This window comes from Equus quagga, chromosome 17, assembly GCF_021613505.1.
Source record: "Equus quagga isolate Etosha38 chromosome 17, UCLA_HA_Equagga_1.0, whole genome shotgun sequence".
Classification (NCBI taxonomy): Eukaryota; Metazoa; Chordata; class Mammalia; order Perissodactyla; family Equidae; genus Equus; species Equus quagga.
Window position 1 is genome coordinate 24,810,954 of NC_060283.1, and position 24,668 is coordinate 24,835,621.

The 24,668-nt window shown below is 48.5% G+C and overlaps 1 protein-coding gene across 3 annotated transcripts in view; it reads left to right on the forward strand.

The window, feature by feature from the left end:
• Window positions 1–24,668, forward strand: part of EXT2 (exostosin glycosyltransferase 2) — a 145,178-nt gene that overhangs the window by 94,729 nt on the left and 25,781 nt on the right. For all 3 annotated transcript variants that reach the window (XM_046643227.1, XM_046643228.1, XM_046643226.1), the window contains 2 exons: window positions 1,300–1,489; window positions 9,687–9,853. In XM_046643227.1, the coding sequence (XP_046499183.1) occupies window positions 1,300–1,489; window positions 9,687–9,853 (357 nt within the window). The remainder of the gene's footprint in view (window positions 1–1,299; window positions 1,490–9,686; window positions 9,854–24,668) is intronic.

Consider the following 24,668-nt stretch of genomic DNA (forward strand, 5'->3'; position numbering starts at 1 on the left):
GTGGTGCAGCAGTTAAGTTCTCACGTTCTGTTTTGGCGGCCTGGGGTTCGCTGGTTCAGATCCCAGGTGTGGACATGGCACCACTTGTCAAGCCATGCTATGGCAGGCATCCCACATATAAAGCAGAGGACGAAGGGCACGGATGTTAGCTCAGGGCTAATCTTCCTCAGCAAAAAGAGGAGGATTGGCAGCAGATGTTAGCTCAGGGCTAATCTTCCTCAAAAAAAGAAAAAAGCAATTGATTCTTATTTCATGGATGAAATATCTTCTCTCTTTGAGGATGTAATTTGTCGTTGATGTTGTTTTGATTTCCTTCTGCTGCTTCTGTCGTCTCTCTGTCTTCTGAGTTCGTTGTCCTGTTTGTGGTTTCTCTTGTTGATGCTGAAGACGTCCCTGAAACGTCTGTGACTCTAGGCTCTGTTTGTGATTAAGAGGGAAGCACCAACGACCTGGTCAGGAGTGCTTTGTGTGAGGGCAAGCTGATGGCCCTGAGGGCCTCCCTGGCGGGGGACCTGGTGGCGAGTGAGCCTGGAACTGGAGGGGGAGGAAGGCTGTGGCTCCTTCTTCGGAATGGGGATGCTCTCCCGCGTGTTCCGCCAGCTGTGCCTCCACGTCTGGAGCGTCAGTTTCCTCAGAGAATGAACCCCTTCTCCCGCTGGGGTTGGCAGGAGAGGTTTTCGGGCTGAGTGGGCAGGTGGAAAGGGCTGTCCCCGCTCCTGACGTGTGTTTGTGGCCCGTCCTCCAGGGCTCCCCCTCCCCTCCTTGCCCCTCCCAGGGTGCCCCCGGCTCACTTCCTGGGCCTTGGTGGGGTCAGCAGTTGGAGCTGGCTGTGCCCTCGGCTCCCACAGTGGGTGCTTCCGTTTCCAGGCTTGCCCTCCGCGCCATCACCGCTGCCGCAGCCCCTGCCGTCTTTCAGAAGCACGTGCATGCTGCCCTTCAGCTGTCGTCTCCCTCCATGTTATCATCATCGTGGGTTTCTGGGTTCCGTTTCTTTCCCGTCATTGTAGTGGGTTTGGGGAGGGAATGGAGATAAGTGCATGTGTTGAATCTGCCATGTGTAACTGGAAACCTCTCAGCCGCAGGAGCTCTCGGCTCCTGTTTCAGTGGCACCAGAGCCCAACCGAATTAACCAGAGTCCACACAGACGTTGAGGGCAAGGCTTTGGATGATTGCTTAGCTCTTGAGTTGGTTGTGGTGAAAATCCACCCGTCTCCCCTGTTCGATTTGTTGATTGTGGGAAAGAGGTGGTCCGTTGTTACTGGATCCTTCTCTGACCCATATTGATCTGTTCTCTTGCAGAAGTGGGGTAGCGTGAGCAACCCACTCTTCCTCCCGCTGATCCCGCCACAGTCTCAGGGCTTCACCGCCATCGTCCTCACCTACGACCGAGTGGAGAGCCTTTTCCGGGTCATCACCGAAGTGTCCAAGGTGCCCAGTCTAGCCAAGCTGCTGGTCGTCTGGAATAATCAGAATAAAAACCCACCAGAAGGTGAGCGGGGGGAATGGGGTGTCAGGAAAGGCCTGGTTGGGGCCTTCATGCAGCTCTCAGCTTGCTCGATTTTGGATGTCCAGACTATCTGTGCTTTGTTTTAAACGAAATGTCCTGCTTTGTCAGCAATGATGCCATTTCTGCGGCAGCGTGACCCCTATTTTCTCCATCATCTCATTCTTGTTCTGGGGTGGCCCCTTCACCAGCGAGCCCCTGACGTGCTCTGTAGCCCCGAGTGTTTGGCGGCTTAGGAATCACTGGGATCAAAGGGCACCAGCCTTGGGAAAACAGACCTCAGCCTCCCTGGCCCTCTCGGCTGGTTTGTTTACATGGAAACTCAGTCTAAAAGGCATTCGTTTTCTTCTCCCTTATCTCGGCTCTGATACTGTGCCCTTCTTCAAAAACAAAAAAAAAGGACAGCCTCCCCTTTGGTTGGGAAAGTCTGCAAAGGCTGCCTCCCAGGCTTCGAATCAGTTCCTTCGAGCCAGCCGGCGCTGCAGTTCCCGTGGGCTCCTCCGTGGGCTCCTCCGTGGGCACTGCGCTCCCCGCCTCGGCCACCTGCACTCGGCTGGCTCGCAGCTAGGGCCGAGAGCTGTTGGATTAATTGGATTTGTTTTTAATTCAGGACGCATAGAGCGCGTTCCACCTGCATGTGGTTTCTTGTTCGGTCCATCTATTACTGATCCTAATCCCACAGCCTTCAAAGCTCCTGCCCTTTACAGCCTATTAGAGCCAGGAAGTTCCTGACGGCTGAGAGCAAGGAATGGGTTTGAAGTTTGCAATGTGCCCCACTGTCACCGATAAGGCTAGTTTATGGCCTGACAGTAGTATCTGCACTTTGATGGCTGTCCCCTTTTAATTGGTTATACTGAAGTCCGACAGTCCAGCCTGGAAGCCACCAGTACGAGATCTATGTCCAGGCTGGAGGAAGACCGTAGTTCTGTCTGTGAGGCACTCAGAATTTGCCTCTAGAAAATTCTTGAGTTCCTCCTGGGACGTTTAAAAATGTTCACTTGGTGGGATTTTTGTCCTCGGAGAGAACCCTCTGCTTTCTTTTTAGATTTAGGGAGCCGCAGCGTGTAAGTAAACAAAGCCATAGCTGTTTTAACAGAGGGGCCCATATATGCCCTGAGGCACATTTTTTAAGAATTTTCTTTTGATTAACTCTCTTTTTATGCCAAGCTTTTTTCCTTCTCAACATCTACTTTTGTTTTGTTTGATGCTCAATAAAGGAGAAAAGGGTGGAAGGAAAAGGAAGGTGTTGGCAGGGAAGGGAGGACAAGCAGCTGTGTAGGGAGGGGCATGGGAGGACCTCTGACAGCAGACGTGGGTCCGTCGGAGGGGTGGCCTCTCCTGGAGTGAAGTGGGCTGGATGGGGACACCTTGCTAATTGGTCTCTTCACTTCTGAAGGATGGGTCGTGCTTTAAAGAGGAAGGCCGTGTATCCCTGGTCGTCGAATCCGGCCGGGCCCGTGTGTCATGCTGCCTTCGCTGTCGTGTCCGCTCCTGCACACAAAAGCCGCCCCACCCTCCTGCCCAGAGAGGCAGAGAGCCGATTCTGGTGCTGCATGCAGAAGAGGCTTCTCCTTAGAAACCTGGCTAGTCCACGTAGGGCTTAGGGTGCATTGTTTATGGTGAATTTGAGCCACTTCTTTTGGGCAAGTATTGTTGCAAACGATGAGAAAGGAGAAATCTTTTCCTTCCTTCTTGGTCTGAGCCCGTCCATCGGCATAACTAAAAGCAGCAGCCCAAACCGAGGTCCTGGAGCTGGGTGTTGAGTTTTAATTTTTGGTGTAGATCCTACTAAAACGTAGTGGTTAATTTTATGACCAAGAGTTTAGTTTATTTTTGAAATATTTTGGCTCTGGGGAGGAAAGAGAGCCCTCAAGCCGTAAGGCCCTAATTCTGACACGTTTGGAGACTGGACCAGCTCTTTTCCAGTGGCGGTTTTTCGGTTGGGGCGCCGGCTGGCGAGGACGTTGTTTGGGGAGAACACACGCCGTGTTTGTTAATCTGCAGGGTGTTGTTCCGTTGGTAAATGAGGCTGTCGGCTCTGGCCCTCGTGCCAGCAGAGGCATCTGAGTTTTCATGTACAGCATTAGTAACATATATATTTTTTAAAAAATGAGTCCAAGGCTTTGAAATATTAGAGGCGCAAGTGATGTTTTTCACTCTCTCTACATTTACTAAAATAAATATTGTGGTTAACATGTCTGCTGCTGGAAGGATTAGTGGAGGCAGAAATCCCCCCACCCCCATGTTTTTTCACTCTCCACCCCAACCCAATACTCTTTTCTCTTTGGGTACATTTAGGTCTAAATTGCTGGGTTTGAAGTTTAAGTAAATACTTAGGCTAGGCAATAGAAATTTCCAGTGAGCTTTCGTCACGTTGGTTTTGAGCTCTGTCAGAAAAAAGGCAAGCCCCTGCCTCTGTCCTGCCCAGCTTCCCTTCTAAGCTTGATGGGCTGGAGGTTATTAGTCTTGGCCCCCGGCCTCGCCCTGAAGGAAGCTGCTACATTGTACGTTTCAGGGAGGTTTAACTCGCCTTCTGTTTTAATGGATTTCAGTTTTAAATTTGAGTTCATCTCGGGATCCCCCCAGCTTCAGATGGCGACTCTCATAGTTCTCAGTAGGCTAACTGAGAATGGGATGGGATTGGCTGTGCCACAGGATGGTCACCCAGAAGAGGCAACAAGGATGCGGCAGATCAGCTCCCCTCCTTTTGAGCTGAATTCTGGGACCGTAGGAATTGGGGTCCCGGGGGCCGGATGCACACCCAGCGCCTCCAGTGCTCCTGAAGTGAGCTCAAGCCTTGTGCGCAGATAATCTGGCCCTTTGTTTTGTGGATCTGTGGTCACCCTGAGCGTTTCGTAGTACCTTTGCCAAGCTGGAGAAAAGTCCTTCTTGCTCACATCTCTTTTGGCATACAACATGGAGAAAACCGTTAATCAATACACATTTAAAAAAGTCCTTAACACAAGGAGTTCTTTTTCTCCCTCAAGCTGGACTGAAGCTCACAACTGTGAACTTATCAGGTCCCTTGGCTCAGCTGTTTGTTTTTCATAAATTCAGCCATGTGTTTGAAAAATCGTGTTTTTCAGACAACTTTGTGTGAATGGAAGGTGACATTTCCATTTGGCCAACTGCAGAGTCCCAGGATGAGACACAGGCCCAAGGGCGTGTTTTCCGCAGAACTGAAAGGACTAAGGAGCTGGAGACCCATCTGGGCTGAGCAGTGGGGTTAGAGCCTGAGGCTTTCCAGCTATGACCGTGTTTCCTTCTGCATCCTGAGAGGTCACCTCGTGTCCTGTCTCCAGCTCTGCAAGTTGTCAGTGGAGAAGTGAGGTTCCTAAGACTTCACAGGAGTCCCTTGGTGAAGATTATGGCACCGCATTATGATAGCTGTGTCTTGTGTCCCTTCTCTCTCCCAGGAGTAGGATCCGTGCCAAGCCCTTTACACCTGTCACCTCTGGCCCTTAGGACAAACCTGCAGGGAAGCCAGAATTATCCCCATTTCACAAAAATGCGACTCAGACTCGTTGAGTAATTTGCCTGAGCCGCAGAGCTGCAGATGGCAGAACCAGCAGTAGTTACAGGTCTCTCTGGACCCAAAGCTCCTGCCCTTTGCACGGAGCCCACTGTGTCTCTGTAGATGACCATTTAGCCGTGGGAAAATCATCATGCTTTGTGGGTTCTCTGGTTGGGATCATGTAGAAGAACGAAATCCTTGTCAGGGACTCAAAGACAGAAAAAGAAATCTATTCTTTTCAAAATACTAATGGAAGGAAAAAAACTTCTCTTCTTTCTCACTGATGTTTTTTTCCTACCTCGTGCTCCTGTCCTAATTTTTAAACAGAATTAAAATCCTCTACCAGAATTATCGGCTGGAGGGCAGGGAGTAATTATAACGCTTATTCTTTGGTTGCTGCCCTCGTGTCCACCCACAGGAGGGATGCTGGAGCCTGAGAAGATGGTGGTTCTCTTTCTTGGAGGCCTGATTTTTGGAAAATGTGAAAAGGAGGAACTGGGAATCCTGTTGAGAGTCCTGGTTTGTGGTAATGGTGGTTCACAGACAGCTGGTCCTTGGGATGGACACTCCTTTCGGCAAAGCCGACTTTTGGCTGCCCAGCCTCACTCAGACCAGGCACGGGAGGTCACATTTCCAGAAAAGCCATGATGCCTTCTCCATTCCCGTCTGCACCCCACGTCATCCTCTCTGGCCTCATCACTCTCTGAAACGTCCCCATCAAAGACTTTACCGGGCCCAGTTAGTCCCGTGTGGACATTGTGTCGAGGAGTTCTTTGGATATGTGGAGGTGAAGAATGTGGAAGGCTGCCTGTGGTTAGATGCTGTCCACGCCCCGCAAGGGAAAGGCCAGATGTCATCCAGGGTAGAGCTGTGTTACACTCGGCGAGGCAGCCCGCCTGGTTCCTGCGCATGCTGTGAGAAGAGCAGCTGTTTGTTGCCTGTTGAAATTAACATGGTGGAAGTCCCTTGTTCTTTTGTTTCATTAGTGTGTTAGATTTTCTCAGTTCTAGAGGATTAACAGCAGGTATTCTGTTTGTCTAAAAGTGGACATGGAAGGTACAAGCTCGGGACATGCCAGTGGACTGTCAGAGTCATGGAGCAGATCTAACACGTACCACTTTGCCACTACCACCTAAGGTTCAGAAAAATCCTTTGGTTGTAAATAGACACGAACTTTCAAGGGAAAGCACATCTGATGTTTAGTGGGTGTCTGCCATGTGCTGGGCCCCGTGCTGCTAAGCGCGTCCGTGCTGGGTCTCACGGTCAGGCCTGTGAAGGTGCTGTTACCGTCCCATCTTCGCAGCCAGAGAAACTGGTTCCAAGTGATTGACTTGTCCCGCCTCACACGACTAGTGAGGGGTGTGCCTGGCATGTAAAGCTGTTTCCCGAGGCGGTTCTTTCTGTGAGGTGTCACTGCCTCTTGCAGTCCTGGGACCTCAGAGGCGTCTTGTTTGACCTCTCGTCTGATGCCAAGAGGAAATCTGACCTAAGTGAGTACGTTTCAAGTAGAAGGGCACGTGGTAGTGCTGCAGGCCTTTCATTCCCTCGTAAGGCACTTTATGTCAGAAAACTCTTGCCTATTTTGAGTCTAAATCAATGTCCCTGTAACTGTCCCCAGCCGCTGGTCGTGGTTCTAACTTCAGAGGCCGTGGAGAACAATTCCCTTTTTGTCTTATGACTCTTCTGACAGCCTTGGTGTATTAGTCAGGGTCCAGGTGGGAGACAGAAACCACACAGTAACTTGAATGGGAAAAGTTTAATAGAAAGAATCATTAACGATTAAGAGGAGATCAGTGACTAAAGGGTAAGAAGGAGTCTAAAGATTACGGGAAATCAGTCTGGGAGAGCCCTTCCCCTGCTGGGTCTGTAGCCCACCGCACAGTGAGGTTTGCTGACGAGCCACAGACTGAGGCTGGCAGGCGAGAAACAAGCCGCCCCCGTGGTCACCTACAGATCCTACAGGAAGCTGCCCAGCGGGTGTTGCTGAACTTGCTGAGAAAGTGGCAAGGGCTTCGGCAAGCTCACCTGGAACCACCTGTGGGGAGAGCCTCAGCCGAGTTGCTGTCGGGGGTCCGCAGAACCTGCTGGAAGCTGCCCCTGGGATGCCACTTAAACCTGCTGGAGTTAAGTGCCCCTGCCTGCCTGCCTGCGGCCCAGTCCTGAGGGAGCAGGACGTGAAAAAGGCGCGCCTGACCCGGGAGAAGAGCCCCTCCTCCCGAAGCGTCCTCCAGTGCCCTCCACTGCCCATGCTGTCGCCCCAGCTGGCAAAGGGGAAACTTTACAGGGTCCAGTTCCAGTGTCACAAACAGGGCCGTGAAGGGTGAATTTGAAGCTATGGGGCAGTAAATTGACAGCTGGCACATTGAGTTTCGTTAAGCACTTGATAGAAATCCCGGGTTCGAGTATCCGCACTGTCCTCCTAATGCCTCGCAAACTCTCCACCAGTTTGTTCCTGCTTCTCTCCCTGGTGATACCCAAATCTGAGCACACACTGGTACAGAGGTTCTCAAAGTGTGGGCCAGGGACCCCTGGACATCCCTGAGATCCTTTCAGGGGGTCCATCAGGTTAAAATTATTTTCATAATAATACCACATCACTTGTTCTTTCACAAGCATCCTGTGGAATTTTCCAGAGGCTGTGTGACATAGGGTGACATCATCACTCTGTTGGCTACTGGAATGTGTGCTTGTGTATTTTTGTTTAAAAATTCCCCCCTTTTAATTTAGAATACAATAAATTGTGTGTGTGTGTATGTGTGTTATATATCCCCCACATAAACAAACCTCTTTGGAGTTCCCAACAGTTTTTAAGCCTAAAGGATTAGGACAGTAGATTTATGACAGCGATTTTATTATCTGGAAGTGGGAGTGGGAAGCAAATGAGAATAAAGATGATTGCTGGAGAAAACTGTTGAACTTCATTGCTTTGTTCCTTATCTAGAGAACCGGGATTTTCAGGCTACAGTGGATGGTACAGGTCCTATTTGGTCTTTGATGCTAAACAGGTTTAGATCCAACTACTGGCCTTATTGTTTATTAGCTCTGTAACCCTGGCCAAGTTACTTAGCCTCTCTGGGCCTTGTAAATACTACTTTGTACATAAGTTCCGCCCCATGGAGTTGTCAGGACTGAGTGGAATTGCGTCTGTGAAGAGTCTGGCGTGTACTAGCAGCTTAGTAAAGGTCCCCTTCTCCCCCTCTGCTTCTTACTGGAGAAGAAGGGACTTACCTGAGACCCCCTGGATAACGCAGAACTCGGGTCTCCAGCCTCTCAGTCCTGTGGCCGTCTATTTTTTCCAAAGATACTTATCGATTATGTAGTTCTGTGCCAGGAATGAAACTACAGATAACTATGATTTTGATGAAGAGGCAGTGGCCCATGGGACCATTTCTCAGGTCTCTGGTTCGGTCCTTTCCTGAACATGCTGCTTTTGGAGTTGGCCACTTTGTTAGGCTCCATGCTTTTTCAGGCTCTGGGCTTATTTAAGACTGTACACATCTCCTTCATTACAGGCCTCTCACATGCCCAGGCCTCCTCCGAGACCGCGGGAGCGTCCCCGCAGTGTGGTACATGGATATATTGAAAATGTCAGAAGTAAGATCTTGTAGCTGCAGTGGGTTAAGAGCCGTTTCCCTTCTGACTCTGCCTCTGTCGTGCTTCTCCCTCAGTGTGTGACTGGGGAGGCCACAGGCCTTCTGGGGCTTCAAGACCCACAAAAGCCAGATCTTCCCAAAGTTACATGATGGCCTTTTTGGAAGCAGTGTGATACCTAGCCTTCCTAGTCTCGTGTCACAGATGTCATGTGAAGAACAAACTGCCCTGTGAAGGACCGTGTGAGGTTAAGGACATGGTATTGCACCAGAGCAGGATTAATTTCAGGCTGTGCTGAACGCGACATTTACAATAAGGAGCCTGCGGTTGAATAGCTTCAATCATTTCAAAGGATTATGGGAAGAAATAGAAGGCAAGTCATGGGTTGGTATTTCTTCAGTATACTAGAAAATCCCACATAATTGGACCTAGAAATTTGATACTTACTCTGTAAATTGGTCGTGATGAGAAGCCGAGCCCCTTGAACCAGTGTAGGGGGCTGCGCGGGGGTACAGCGCTAGTGAGAAAGCTGTGCTCCTTCAGTGGACCCGGGTTGTGAGGGGCAGGTTTGCGCAGCCTGAGTAGCTGTGTGTGATGCGTGGTGGAGATGGGCACCCGGGGAAGCCATCTCGGCACCTGCCGTGTCCTTTCTAGCAGAGCTACAGCAGGGTATGAGAGGGGTGCGCCCACCTGACGGTGCTCTGCAGAGGTGGCACTGTTCTGACGTTCAAGCCCCGGCCTGGGACGGAGGCCGTCCAGGTGGAGCCCTCCCCTGTCACCGTGATCCTGGGCGAGTCCGTCTGCCTCTCTGTCTCTCAGCTGTGAGCTGAAGCCCCTTTGCACGTTCTGGTTGAGACAGTATTGAGAATTAGTACTCTTGGAAGGATAGACATATTTACAATATAAAATATTATAAAGACACGTTGGCGAGGTCCCCCTGCACAGTGACACGTGTGGATTGCATGAGAGCCGTGGCTGAGTTGGTGCTTCCCTCTCGTTGTGATATGAAGCCTTCACCACTTTCTCTCCCCTGAGAAGTTCGGAGAGTCATCAACACCTTGCTTTGTCTTTTTCCAGATTCTCTCTGGCCCAAAATCCGAGTCCCGTTAAAAGTCGTGAGGACTGCTGAGAACAAGCTGAGTAACCGTTTCTTCCCGTACGACGAGATCGAGACGGAGGCGGTCCTGGCCATTGACGACGACATCATCATGCTGACCTCTGATGAGCTGCAGTTTGGTTATGAGGTAAGGAGGTTTGAAGCAGCATATTTATGTATTTAATATTTACTCTCGAATATTACCTGTCTTTCCTAAGAAAGACTGTTATATTTCATTCTCTAAAGTCCTAATTTCTAAATTCTAAGAGTCCAAAAGCTGTGCATGGGAGGATGGGTTATGAAGCTGTGCTTTGAAACTTCGGGGAAACCCTATTCCAAAATGACAGCTGTGCCCTCCACCGGTTTTGGGAACTCCCAAGGAGAGTCCCAGGGGACGTTTTCAAAAGAGCGTCTGTGGCATTTAACAAGCGCTTAATTGATGTCTCCTTGAGCAGCTCGTCCCCGACTCAGGCAGCTGGGCGCAGCAGCGATAAAAATGTCAGTAAGTGAAGAAGCTGGCGGCACTGACAGACAGAAAGCAGACCCCGTTGATGGCTTTCTTTCTGGGTTTTAAGTGGAGAGGCTGGCCGCCTGTCTTCAGGGAGAAGCGTTCTCTATCACCGTTCGTTCGGTGCGGCTGATGGATTAGGCTGGGTTCAAGGGTTAAGTATGGAGACCAGGAAAGGTCTCCCCAGGGGAAAGTGCCAGAGCCGGGGCCTGGGGAAAGCGAGAGGAATTGATGAGCTCTGTCAGGGAGGATGCTCATGAGATGCACGATGGCGACAGGCAGAGGCGGGCCGCTGCAGGGGTGTGGCGGTGCGTCAGGCCCAAGCGAAACAGGGTAGAGATCAGTCAGCTCCAGCTGGCGCAGGGCAAAGTGGGGAGGCTTGTCCCCTGGAGTCACCCCGCCTTTGGGGCAGAGGGAACCGTCTTCTTCAGTTGACTCAGGGTTTCTTGAATTTGAGGTTCTAAGAAATCATGACATTTTAGTAAATGAAGCCATATTTGGTACCTGTATTTATTAGAGAAATTTATTTTCGAACCCTTAAGTTAAAAGTGGATTTTAGGGGGAAGAAGTAGGAATCCTCTTACCACCGCCACCGCCAAAAATTAAAAATTCAAGTTTTCCTAGGTTTTATATGTATATATAGCTCCATGTGAGTGTAAAAGAAATAGTTGTGAAATAAGCTGATGTGTAATACCCTTGTCGATATAGTTACTGGCCAGTGAAAGGCATGAGAGTAGTGAATAAAGCATACGTTTCGCCTTCTTTGATTTATTTTCATTCATAGAATGTCTTTCCCATCATCACATCTAGGGTATTGGAATGAATATCATTTCCATTTTTTAAAAAAGCAAATTACCTACATGTTTCTCTAGCCGAGTCTTGGCAAAAAGACCAGTTTTTCCTGCCAGTATTTTCTGTCTTCATTGCATGAGTGGCTTCAAACTATACTCATGTGTTTATGTCTGTGGTCAGAGGGGACGTTCAGAATGAGGTGGCTGAGACGGACAGAGGGCTGCCTCTTCCGTGTTTTCCATTGGTCTGCATGAGGTCCGATAAAGGAAATGCAGACTAAATGTATTTCTTTCAACCTTGAGTTGAAACCTTGATATCACGAATATGGAAACCTGGGATCTCCTTCGCCCTTGAGTTTGTTTCAAGCAGCAAAGAATGGGCTAAGGAGAGGGAGCACAAAACCCGGAGCGCCTGAGCCTGCGTCTTCTCCTCTGTCCTCTGAAGACCCGTGTTCACTCCACACAGCCTTTACGGAAGTAGCTGCGTATCAGAGGAGTCGGGGCCAGGAAAACGCCTCATTTCTCTCTTAATCGGAATCTTCTCCAGATGCCCTGGAAGGCACAACTTTCCTAACTTCTGTGTACAACTGACTATTCCTGTCGATGCCCTGGGGGTTCGCATACGTTACAGTCTTGTCCCAAACCTGCAAAGCAGTCGTCGTTTTTCTCTCTTTGCTAAGACTAAGCAAGATGAGGGCACTTGCCTGCAGTCACATGGCTGCTCAGTGGAAGAGCCGGGATTTGAGTCCAAGTTTGCCTGACGCTCCACTGTTTTCCTGAGGATCCCAGCCCGTCAGAGACCCCTGGTCCTCAAAAATCGTGCTTAGAACCATCCGCGTTCCAGTTGTCCATCACTACGTTATCTTGATGCTGAAGAAGACAAATAAATTTCTCAGGCACCCCTACCATTGGTGCTTTAGGGTAACTTTGTAAAGTTATTTATTGCATAGTAATTCATTTTATGGACAAAGTTAGAATGGCTCTGGGCCAAAATTTCTGCTCGGTCAGTGACCAGTCTATGACCATGGACAAGTTATTTAATCCCTCTGGGTCTTATTCTTACATAAAATGGCAAGAACAGTATATACTTCGTTAGGGTTTCCTTACGCTGGATAAAATTACATAGTACTTGCCACACAGAGGCTGCTCGGTGAGTACACTGCTGTGTGGTGGGTGATAGTTGTCCTGAATCCTGTTTTTTATGCTAGAGCTTAGGGTTTTTTTCATGCAGGAATTGGGAGCAGGCTTGACTGATTAAGTGAATAAATAAATCAGTTCACAAGTACTTCTGTCACGGGGGAGTTACATTGGAACGTAGGGCTCCTCCTTGGTCACACTTACCGCTGTGTGTTAGGATTGTCGCTGTCTCGTTAATTGCTACTCATCCTTCAGTGTTCAGCTCAAATGTCACCATCTCAAACTTTCAGCGTCCCAGACTGGGTTAGGTTCAGAGTACTCTGTACCTCTTTGTAAGCAAGTAATCAATTGTGAAGAGTGTGGTTGAGTGTCTGCTTTTCTTCTAGAATGTAAGCCCCATAAGGGCAGGAACCATGCTGTCTTGTTCATTGCTGTATCCTCTGTGCCTAAGCCAGTTCAGTCCTGTCAGCAGTTGCTCAGTAATATTTGAGGAGTGAGTAAATCTTCATTACCAGCGTGCATAGGAAAGATATGAAGCAAAGTATCGTGACCTTGCATGCCTTTCCACTTTCCTGTGATCCATAATCTGGATATAGCCATTTTGGAAGACAGTTGGGAGTTTACAATGTTAACCATAGGGCTGGCCCTGTGGTGTAACAATTAAGTTTGCATGTTCTGCTTTGGCAGCCCAGGGTTCGCTGGTTCAGATCCTGGGCGCAGACCTATGCACCACTTATCAAGCCATGCTGTAGCAGGCGTCCCACATATAAAGTGGAGGAATGTGCGCACAGATGTTAATGAAGGGCTAATCTTCCTTGAGGAACGTGTTAAACATGCATTTACCATGTGACCCTGCCGTTCCTCCCATGGAGATTTACCCTAGAGAAATAAGAGCATATGTATACACAACTACTTGTACACTAATATTCATAGCAGCTTTTATTTGTAGTAGCCAAAAACTGGAGGGGAAAACCCCAATGTCTATCAAAAGTTGATGAATAAACTAATTAGACTAATTGTGGTATATCCATACAACAGAATTCTGCTCAGTAATCAGGAGGAATGAGCTGTCGACACATGCAGCAACACGGAGGGATTTAAAAATAATTCCGAGTGAATGAAGCAAGATGAAAAAGAACATATTTTATGATTCCATTTATATAAAACTCTAGAAAATTCAAACTTATCTTTAGCCATCAAAGGTCAGTGGTCTCCTGGAGAAGGGGTGGAGGGTTGAGCTGTGAAGGGCAGGAGGGGAGAGTAACAGGGGCACAAAGAACTTTCAGGGGAAATGGATGTGTTCATTATCTTAGTTAGGATGATGGTCTTACTGCTTTATACAGATGTCAAAGCATTTCAAATTACACATTTTAAATAGGTTCGGTTTATTGTATGTCAACTATATTTTCAAAAAGCTGTAAAAAATTATACTCCTGCACTAGCGTAAGAAATTAAATGCTTGAAAAAATTTAATAAAGTGTGTGCCAGATATGTTTGGTGTGAAAACTAAAAACATGGCTGAGAGAAATTGCAGAACAGCTTCATAAGTGGCGAGATGTGCCGTATGTAAGGATCTAGAGTTGCTTATTATGCTTATGAAGCTGTAAATTCTTCCCAAATTGTTAATAGATTCAAAGAAATCCCAATCGAAATCCTAGAGGCTTTTTTTAAAATTGAAATTGACAAGCTAGTTCTAAAATTGCATTGGAAACACAATGGACCTGAAAAAGCCAAAGCAATTTTGAGAAAGAAGAACAAAGTTGCAGGACTGCCTTAAGATTTTCTATAAAGCTTTGGTAATCCGGACACTGTGGTACTGGTGTAAATTAGACATATAGATCGATGAAACAGAATGATGAGTCCAGAAATAGATGACACGTGTATGGTCAATTAATTTTCAGCAGAGGACCCAAGTTGGTTCAGTAGAGACGGGACAGTCTTTTTACTAGCTGGTGCTGAACAGTTTGCTATCCATATATAAAAAAAATTCATGACCCTCACCTCACACTGTCTATAACAGTTGAACTTAAAATGCATCTTAGTCCTAAATGTAAGAACTACACTTATGTAGAAAAATGTAAGAATTACAATTGAAGAAAACATAGGAGAAAATCCTGGTGTACGTGGCCTAGGCATTGATTCTTAAGTAGGAGACAAATAGCATGATTTACAAAAGAAACCAGAATGGATAAGTTGGACTTCATCAAAATTGACGCTTAAAACACTTCTAAGAACAAAAAAAAAAAGGGAAGTCATGGATTGGGAAAAATATTTTCAGGACATATACGTGGTAAAGGACTAGTATCCAAAATATGTAAAGAACTCTAACTGCTCAATAATAAGAAAAGTCAATAAAACACAGGCAAAAGGTGTAAGGAGTTGCTTCATGAAAGAAGATATAGGGATGTATACTAGCATTTGAAAAAATCTTCCGTGTCATAATCATTAGGGCAATTCTAAAATAAAAGCACGGTCAATTCCCACCATGGACCCGATGGAGTGACTGACACCCATTTGTTGAAATCTCTCCTTGGCCAAGATAAAAACCCCTGAGCGTTTCTTTCATATTCTGATATTCACAAATAAGAATCCGTATCCGTCAGGGAAGCAATGCACACTAGTTGTTTCAATAGAGTGAATTTAATAGATGAAGTTTTCTAATACAAGGCATTAGCTGAGGGAGCAGAGAGGGATGCTGAAGCTGTAAAGAGATGCTAACTCCAGGAAACATGTGCCACCTCCAGTTGGGGAGGGACAAAGAGGAGAAGGGAAGAGGATGGTGTTATTAGAATCGGGTGCTTGGAGGAGCCCCTCCTCCCCACACCCACTGCTGGGCCTTCGACCTTTGAGAAGGGGCCGCTGGCTGGCCGGTGCTCGTGCTTCTGAGGGGCAAGATGGGGCTGGTGCTGGAATGCTGAAGAGGCCGGAGCCCCTCCCACTGCTGGGGTGAAGCGCCACACTGTCGGCAGGTGGGAGGTAGCTCCCTGCCCCATTTCTCCAGTCCCTCTCGAGTGCCCCCTGTTGACGGAACCTAACGGGAAGCCAGCCAGCAGAGGGGAAGTACTGGCAGGGTCTTAGCCCAGCATCACACAGCAGAGGTAGAAGTGGGAGCGGCTGTGAGACAACAGTGAATGACTAGCACGGCCTGCCCCTTTGGCTCCTGTGCGTCGATACACGCCTTTCTGCACGTTTGAACTTCCATACGGCGATAGTGACATCTCTGTTCTTCTGACACGATGCAACTGTTCTTTCTACATATAAAGACCTCTCATTCTCTCCCTCAAGAGGGGAGACACAAAGTCCCAATAGTCGTAATATCAATCTCTGGATAATTATTACTTCTTTCTTTAATGTAGTCACAATTCTACTTGAATATTCGTGACTTAATAAATTGTCGACTTCGAATTCTGGACAAGATCAAGTAAGCACATTTCACCCTATTCCTGGGAAAAGAAGATAGACTGGCTAGGGACCTCGGGACTTGAGGGGTGGCCCTGCAATGAGTTCCCGTGGGTTTCTCCCTCCCTTCCTCCCTTCCTGTGTACCCCAGCCTCAGTGCTAGAGAAGCCTGTAACACTTACAGGCACAGATTAAAAACAAACAAGACGAGAGAAACCCACCTTCTCTTGCCGAAGGACCGGGAAGAGGGCAGCCCTGCAGATGGAACCGTTTTGAGTCTACCCACTCTACGCCAGTGGACACCACGAAAGTGTGCGTCCCTGCCAGGCAGATGCTGTGACTGTGGAAGCTGTCACGCAGAGCCCTGATGACCGTCCCCCCGTGCAACAGGAGACAGGAGCAGAGATGACACTCCTCCACTGTGCGGCCTGAGGTGGACAGGTCACCATCCGTGTCCCACACTAAGTGGATGTCAGCAAAGGGCTTCAGACACTGCTGGGGAGGAGTCCCGTCCACTGTCGCCAGCCCGCACCACGCAACAGACAGCCAAGAGGTGGCACCTCGTCCCTTCCCAACTCGAGAGTTGAGGGAAGGTTATAGGAAGGAGGAAGCTGAAAATGGGATCCTTTAAATCTGTGTGTAAGGTCCTGGGTGCACTCCCCACTCCCTCCAAAGCAGCCCGTGCGTGAAACTGACTAGAATCCACGCTCAGAAGCTTTGAGAAATAACTGATGGTGAGGAATACCACCCAGGTGTCACATTAGCCCCCGGGTAGCACACAAGCTGGGCAGACGAGAAGAGTGTTATGAAGTCTTTGAAAACTAACTTGATAGGCAATCCACAGCCCTCAAAAGGGGTCCGGCACGTGGATTCTGAACCTAAGCAGGAAAGCAGGGAGCTTTCCCTGCTAAAATAGAGAATTTAAAAGAGAGCGTCTCATAGTAATACTCAGAATGTTCGGGATATAATCCAGAATTACTCATGATACTGAGAACCAGGGAAATTGCAATTTTAATGAGAAAAGATAATCAACAGATGCCAACACCAAGATGGCACAGATGTTGGAATTGCTTGGCAAGAATTTTAAAACCACTACCATAGAAATCCTCTAATAAGCAATTATGAGCACTGTTGAAACAAATGGAAAAGTAGAAAGTCTTGATAAAGAAACAGAAGATATAAAGAAGAACCAGATGGAAATTTCAGAACTGAAAGTTATGGTAACCAAAATTTAAAACTCACTGCATGGGGGCCACCCCAGTGGCACAGCGGTTAATTGCTCATATTCTGCTTCGGCAGCCCTGGCTTTGCCGGTTCGGATCCCAGGTGCGGACATGGCACCGCTTGGCAAGCCATACTGTGGTAGGCGTCCCACGTATAAAGTAGAGGAAGATGGGCACAGATGTTAGCTCAGGACCAGTCTGCCTCAGCAAAAAAAAAAAAAAGGATTGGCAGCAGTTAGCTCAGGGCTGATCTTCCTCAAAAAAAAAAAAACTCACTGGATGGGCTCAGTGGGTGAATGGAGATAACAGGAAAAAATTGGTGAACTTGAGGATAAGTCAAAGGAATTCTTCAGTCTGAACAACAAAGAGAAAATAGATTGAAGAAAACAAAATGAACAGACCCTCAGGGGCCTGTGGGACAGTCACAAAGATAGAACATTCATGTCATCAGTCCCAGAAGGAGAAGAGAAAGTGTGTGGGGCTGAGAAAGTATTTGAAGAAGTAATGGCTGGAAACTTCCAAACTTTGGCAAAGGACATTAAACTCACGGACTCAGGAAGCTGAGGAAACCACAGACATCTGAAGAAGAAGTTGTGTAAATTTGTGTCAGTTGTGTGAACTGCATAAGTTGTAGCACTAATTCTTATATCCAATAGTAGTTGGACAAGAAGAGGAGATGAGTAGATGGGTGTCTGTGTGCGTAAGGAAGGGGAGAGTATGCAGAGCTGCCACAGTCTTCGAAGCTTGGTCAGGGGACCGCAGCGGGTACCCACAGCTGTCCTCCTACGCTGCCCACTCCACGTGGCACCTGTTCTCAGGCAGCATCCAGCACGTTTGTTGCACACTCAGTTCTTTAATGGCTCCAGGACTATTTACACTTTCCACTTCTTCTTGTGTTCATTTTGACAAATTGTGTTTTTCAAGGAATCTATTCATTTCGTCTAAATTGTAAGTTGTATTACTATAAAGTCACTCGTCATATTATTGTTTAAGGTCTGTAGGGTTTGGATGGTGCGCTCTTTCTCATTCCTGCCAGTGGTCATTTTTGTTTTCTCTCTTTTTCTTGATCTGTCTTGTAGGTACGCCAGTGTCCTAATCTTTGCAAAGAGTCAGCTTTTGATTTCGTTAATTTTTCTTTACTATATATCTGTTTTACGTTTCATTAACTGCTCTTTTCTTGATTAATTTCTTTGTCTACTTTCATGAGGTTAAGTTGCTGTTATTTTTCTAGCCTTTTGACTTGATAGCTTAGATCACTGGTCTCAGTGTTTATTTTTCTAAAAATGCGTTTAAAGCTGTAAATTTCTCCTTAATTGCTGTTTTAGGTGCATTCCCAAGTTTTGACTTGTCATCTTTTTATTATCCTTAAGTTTAAAATATTTTCTAATTTCCATTGTAATTTCTTTGAATCATACTCTTAGAAATGTATGTTGCTTACTTTTGTCAGGTTTTTTTTTGTTTTTTAGGGTTTTGTTTTTCCTTTTCATCGCCAAAGCCCCCCAGTACGTAGTTGTATATTTTTAGTTGTGGGTCCTTTTAGTTGTGGCATGTGGGACGCCGCCTCAACGTGGCTTGATGAGCGGTGCCGTGTCCGCGCCCAGGATCCGAACTGGTGAAACCGTGGGTGGCCAAAGCCGAGGGTACGAACTTAACCACTCGGCCACAGGGCTGGCCCCATTTTGTCAGTTTTTAAAGTTATCTTTTTCTTACGGACTTCTGATCTGATTCTACTGTGGTCAGAAAATATACTCTGGGGCCAGCCTGGTGGTGCAGCTGTTAAGCTTGCACGTTCTGCTTTGACAACCCGGGGTTCACCAGTTCAGATCCAGGGTGCAGACCTACACACCGCTCACCAAGCCATGCTGTGGCAGGCGTCCCACGTATAAAGTAGAGGAAGATGGGCATGGATGTTAGTTCAGGGCCAGTCTTCCTCAGCACAAAGAGGAGGATTGGTGGCAGATGTTAGCTCAGGGCTAATCTTCCTCACAAAAGAAAAAAAAAGAAAAGATACTCCATATGATTTCATTATTTTGAAGTTTATCGAGACTGTATGGCCCAGTGAAAGGCCTACTTTGGTCAGTGTTGCATGTGCACCTAAGGAGAGTGTGCGTTCTGCAGTTGTAGTGTTAATGATCTTGTGAGGTCAGTGGGGCAAGGCTGGCACTTTTAGTTTCAATGTAATCAAAATATTCCCCTGCTGCTGCTTCTCTAAAATAGGCATCTCCATTTCTTCTGGGGTTTTTTCCTCTAGCCTTTATCATTTGCCTAAGTTAAATTCATCATCCTAGTTTAAATAAAGAATAGTTTAAGCTCAGTATTTAATATGTGAGAATCAGTGAAACCATGCAACAGACCATTCTTACTGTGGCTCCAAAGAATTTTTCGAGAAATCTGGAGCGACAGGGACGTCTCCCCATTCGGGAATTTTTCAGAAAGGGGAAACCAGTGGTCTTCGGATCTCAGGTGGGTTTACTGGTCCTGCCTGGAGACAGAATAGACCACGTGGCTTCCTGCAGCCCCTTCGGGTGGGCGGGTTCTCGGGGACCCCTGACGTGTGCTTCCACGTGAGGAATTATCAGACTTGGAGGCGTGAAACTTCCAGCTCCCTCCCCTTCCTGAGACTGAGCCCACACGTCGAGGGTCTGGGGATGTGTCTGGGAGGGCAGCAACACATTAGGAGCGGAGGGGAGGATGCAGCAGTCACTTTCACTGAGGACGAGCAGAGCAGACGTGGGGAACCAGGGCCTGCGCTGGTCCCTCTTCCGCTGGCCTCTTCCGAGGTGAACTCGTGGACTCCGGTGCCACAGTGCCAGCCCGTTTCTCACAAACGTGAGGGCGTTTTGAGGCGGCGCGTTCGTTGGACGGTTGGAAACTGATTTGCAGAGAGCACTTTACAGCACCAGGCTCCGTGGCTCCCTGCTGGGACACACCTGAAGGGCAGCTCGCGGATGCGACTTCCCAGAGCCCGGAGAAGGCAATGTGGCCTCGTGGGAGTCAGAGGCCGGGGAAGATCTCCCTGCACCGTTAGCTTGAAAACGATCGATGGTGAACTCTTGCCTCCCTTTCCGGGAGGAAGTTGTTCGAGCCGCTACACCTCTTCCCTGCCCTGTTCCTCCTCAGCACAAGGAGTGATGTCAGCGCTGTGCGCTGGGCAGAGATGTGACCCCCGCCTCTCCCCTGATCTGGCTGAGGGCGCTCTCTGCATGCTTGTTAATCGTTCTGAGCACCCAGTCGGAAAGCTCTGTTTTAAAGAAACACAGTGTCGGAAGGGGAAGGGACCTCAGCCAACATCCCGTCATTCACGCTTTATTGCTGAGCAAACTGAGGTGCGAAGAGGTTAAGTTACTTCTTTAAGGTGCTAAGTGGACGTGGAATAGGACCCTTAAATGTGCACCAGAGCGCGTTCTTGGGAGCGAAAGGCCAGACCACGGAGGAAAGGCCGTGTTCCTTCCACTGTCTGTGACTTGAGCACACAGCTATTTGGATTCAGAGCCCTAGAACTGGGCGTCATTATTTACTTAGTGGGAGGAAAACACAGGGGTCGCCTACCTGTTCAAATGGGTCGCGTTCCCTGTTGGAAGGCAGAGTTTGGGGGAATGTCGCATTCCCCCCCCAGCCCCGGAGTCGGGAGCAGCAGCGTGATCTTTGCTGGCCCTGCGTGTTTCTGACTTGTTTGACAAGCTCTAGTGAGCTACCAGATGTGGAGGGCCTTTTCAGCCCAGGATAATTTATTTATCTGTTTATGTATTTTACCAGGAAAGTATCTATTGAGTTCTTGATCCTCATTTGCGAGGAACTCCGGGGGGACAGTAGCAGTGTATAGTGTTACTTGAATGTTTGATTTTTTTTTTGTTTTTCAAGTCTGTCTGGTTTTATTTCAGACCTAAAGGGCTGGGAAATAAAACGCGACTTGTTCCCCCTCCCCTCCCCCGCCTGTAAGAGAGACAGTTTAAAACATGTGGCAGAAGATGGGCCATGCAGACTTGGCTGAACGTAGAAGCCTGTGGATTTATTTTTCCTTTTATACTTTGATCTCTTTTCCAACCGTAAAAGTTATTAGTAGCACTTAAGTGCTGGACATTTTTCACCTGAGAGATGTGAGACACTCTTAGCTGATAACACTGGTTATAAAGTCAGTGCTTCATGTGGGAATGGGAATTGGTGAAGAGCGGCTGTGTGTTGTTAGGCGCACAAAATGCGGGTGCCTTCCTCTACTGTCTGGGTGTCCCGTAGGTGGTGGAGGCTGGTTAGACCTCTTCAGTGCTAATAAATTATGAGAATTGGTCTGTATTATTTTGTACACAACTTCCTAAGGTAATGGCAAATATATACTCTCAAAGAATCATGGGAAGACAGCAGAATAGCATGGAATGCCCTACTTTTTTTCAGGAGAACATAAACCCATCCTTGGGTGGGTTTTCCTGGGAGCGGAAGGCAGGAGGGGAGGCCCCATGGTGAGAATGAGCTTGGCCTGTGGGGTTGCCTGGGGCAGTCGCAAGCAGATTGACGGGAAGAGGGGGACATTGAGTTGGGGTTAAGAGTGGAAGCTAGGTTGGCTGGGCAGTACAGGGCCGGCTGACAGGCTAAGAGGCCAGCTGGAAAGTTTAAGGCAGTAAAGTAAAGGCAGCTAGTAAAGTTTAAGGATCGTCAGTTTGTGGAGAGTTGTGTGGTCAAAGCACTCAGATCACAGGATGAATTAGGGACGAGAGAGACTGAAGACAGCGAGAGCCGGCTAGAGAGTGGTAGTGGAAAAATCTGTAGGTTTGCTGTTCAAAGGGACTGAGAGGAAAAGACAAGCTTACTCGCAGCCCAGATTTAATTTGTGGTGAGGGAGCTCAGCTGAGAGTTCGAGTTGAGGCTCCGTGTAACAGTTACGTTTGAAACAGAGTTGGTGAAATTTATAGCTATCCATATGTTCATCCAGGGAGAGTGGGAGAGATGATAGAATCTGTGATTCCAAATAAACTCTCCCACTTTTCCTCATCTCACTAGAAGAGCTGAAAGATGGGAACAGCCTATCGTAGAGTCAGACTTCATAATAACCTCTTTTATTTATTTTTTATTTTTTGCAGGGGAAGATTCCCCCTAAGCTAACATCTGTTGCCAATCTTCCTCCTTTTTTCCTTCCTCTTCCCCCGCCCCCCCCCAAAGCCCCGGTACCTATTTGTGTATGGTTGTAACTTCCTCTGGTTCTTCTATGTGAGCAGCTGCCGCAGCATGGCTACTGACAGATGAGCGGTGTGCTTCCATGCCCAGGAACTGAGCCCCGGCCGCTGAAGCAGAGTGCACCGAGCTTTAACCACTGGGCCCTCAGGGCTAGCTCATAACCTCTTTTAAAAGCTAGCAGATAACTTAAAAACAACAAAAAAGAGACCATCTCCATCCTTTAGTCCATTCTTCTCCAAACCTCCTGCCAGTGAAAGTGCCACGGATACCAGGTTTGGGAAACAAATGTGAAACCAGTCTTGGCCTTGGTCTGAAGCTGGTATCTCACGGACCTGTGGTCATGGTCCTTCTGGGAGGAGATTAACTGCTTTCCTCCCTAGATTTAAGCCCCAGAGTCCGAAATCTGAAAATGTGCTCGGGTTTGGTGAGAATCCATGACAGTCTTTTCAGAAAGGTTTTCTTTCTGGTCTGTGGAACCGCCTAGCTCAGCCTGCCGTGGGCTCTCGGCCAGGCCCACCCTGTGAGTCCATCTAGGGCACCGAGGAACTCGGTTTTCACATAACCAAGACTAATGAGAAAGTGTCCTACAGGGGGGCCCGGAATGCCAGGCCACCTCTGCTGCGGGTGAGTGATCTCGTCACTGGAAGCATCTTGGCCTTCGGCGAGGGCCAGCGCCTTAGGTTCCCGCTCTTCCAGCCCTCAGCTCACGCGGATCCTTGAGCCTTCAGAGTCTGCCCCAGCAGGTGACTGGAAAGATCTGGAATTCGATTGTTTCCTCCTCCCGTCTGGATGTGGACTGCAGCAGTGCGCGTGGAGCCAGTCCCAGAGTTGGTCCAAGGTTGCTGGGGGCTGTGGGCACTGGACTCATGGTTCCCCGTCGGCTTTGTGCTGGGTCTGACTCTAAAGCTTTGCAGTATAGCCAGAACCATTTTGCCAAAGCTGAGCTTTTTGAAAACCATAGACATCTTAGGCCTTGCATTGTGCCCTTTTCATTAAATATCTGAAGAAGCTGATGCCGTAAGCTCTCTTTGAGCCTTGTTTATCACGTCTGAGTGACAGTCCCCTCTGAGGGCCTCCCTGGGCCTCGCCCCAGTATCAGTGCAATATTAATATGGAAGAGGACACCTGTCTGTCTTTTCCTCTGTTTTTCACTTTCCTAAGTACCTGCAGAGCTGCCCTTATAGAGACTGTTGTCCTCAGAAGAGGAATGGGCCGAACAACTGACCTTCCTGAGCGTCCCCGCCCTCAAGGCGTAGGCAGAGCTTCCCTCGGAGGAGACGCATGCAAGATTGTGGTCCGAGGTGAGTCGTCCTTGCCGAGCGGGTTCTCTCCCTGGGGCGCTCTCCACATGCTTGGGCTGCTGCGTGCAGCGGGAGGAGCACCGAATCCTCTGTGAGGCCGGTCCTGTCTCCAGCTTGCGCTGATTTACACCCCAGGACCCGCGGGGCCGGCGGGAAGACAGTTCACGTGTGCCGCCGCGGCAGCCAGAGCTGCTGACAGCAGAGCCAGCGCAGCGGGCCCGGAGCCCCGAGGTGCTGAGAGAAGCTGCGGGGAAGCCCGACCTCTCCAAGCCCTTCCGACGCACCCGGTTCCCCGCTGGAGAAGGAGTCAAACAAATATTAAGGGAAGGAAATCAAATATATACGCTGAACAGTGAAAGATCATCTGATCCTTTAAAAAAGCACCCAGTTGGGAAAAAAGAAGAGTCACACTTTTTCTTCCCTGGTGAGCAAATTGAAACAAGCTCGGAATTTGTTTACCAGCCATTAATGAAACATCAAATGTAGGACTAGGGGCTCCCCGTCCCCAAGAGGAGGTGCTTCCTGCTGGCAAATCTTCCCACTGGAGGTGTCTGCTCGCACGCTCCCGTCCCGTCGGTCAGGTGGGTTGGTTTCATTATGTTTTCTGTAAATGCTTCTTTTGTGCCCGGCGGTGCTGTGAGGGAAGAGCTGTCCTGACCTTTCCTCCCGGCCCCGCGTGCTCCCCACTGTGCTCAGCCGCTCTCCTGTCTGGGGAACCGTCAGGGCCACCTGGCCTCCTTAGCTCCATGCCTCAGGAACTGATGCTTCTACTGTGGGATAGTTATTTTAAAGAGGTGTTGGTACACTTGATGGTTTGAAGAATGTGTGCTTTCCCTCCCCCCATTCAAAAGGAGATATCTGCACTGATACTCCAGCCCTGAAAGGATCCATATGTTTGGGGGTTACTGTGCCAAGAGCTGCCTGTGTCTCTTTGGGATTGATTACAGGCTTTGGCTGCTCCAGGAATTCCGAGCATCAGGATTTGCCATGTGATTGGGGGATATGGGGAATTTGTCTTGCATGGGCTGCTTATCTGCCTTGATTTTGATAGAGATGCTTAAGGGAGGTGTGTGGGCAAGCCCTGGCATGGGGCCAGGGCAGTGAACACCACAGCAGCATCCGGGCCGAGCTCCCCCAGCAGCTCTGGCAGGAGGGCAGCGCCTGCCACTTTCCAAGGAGAATTCTCTGTTGTTCCCAAATGTGAAGCTGCACCATGCACTGCCAGTTGTAATACTGCTTGCAAAGTCGTGAGTTTGAGGCAGTGGTTGGCGATTGCTATTGCATTAGACACAGTGATTCCCCATTTTGGAAAAATAAAAGTAAGGAAAATGTAAGGGATCAGAGCAGTCACCTGATCTTAGAAATGTCACACCCAGGGAATGAGTCTCTGGAAAGCAGGGTGAACCTCGTCAGTGGGGTACTTGCAGCTCACCTCTTA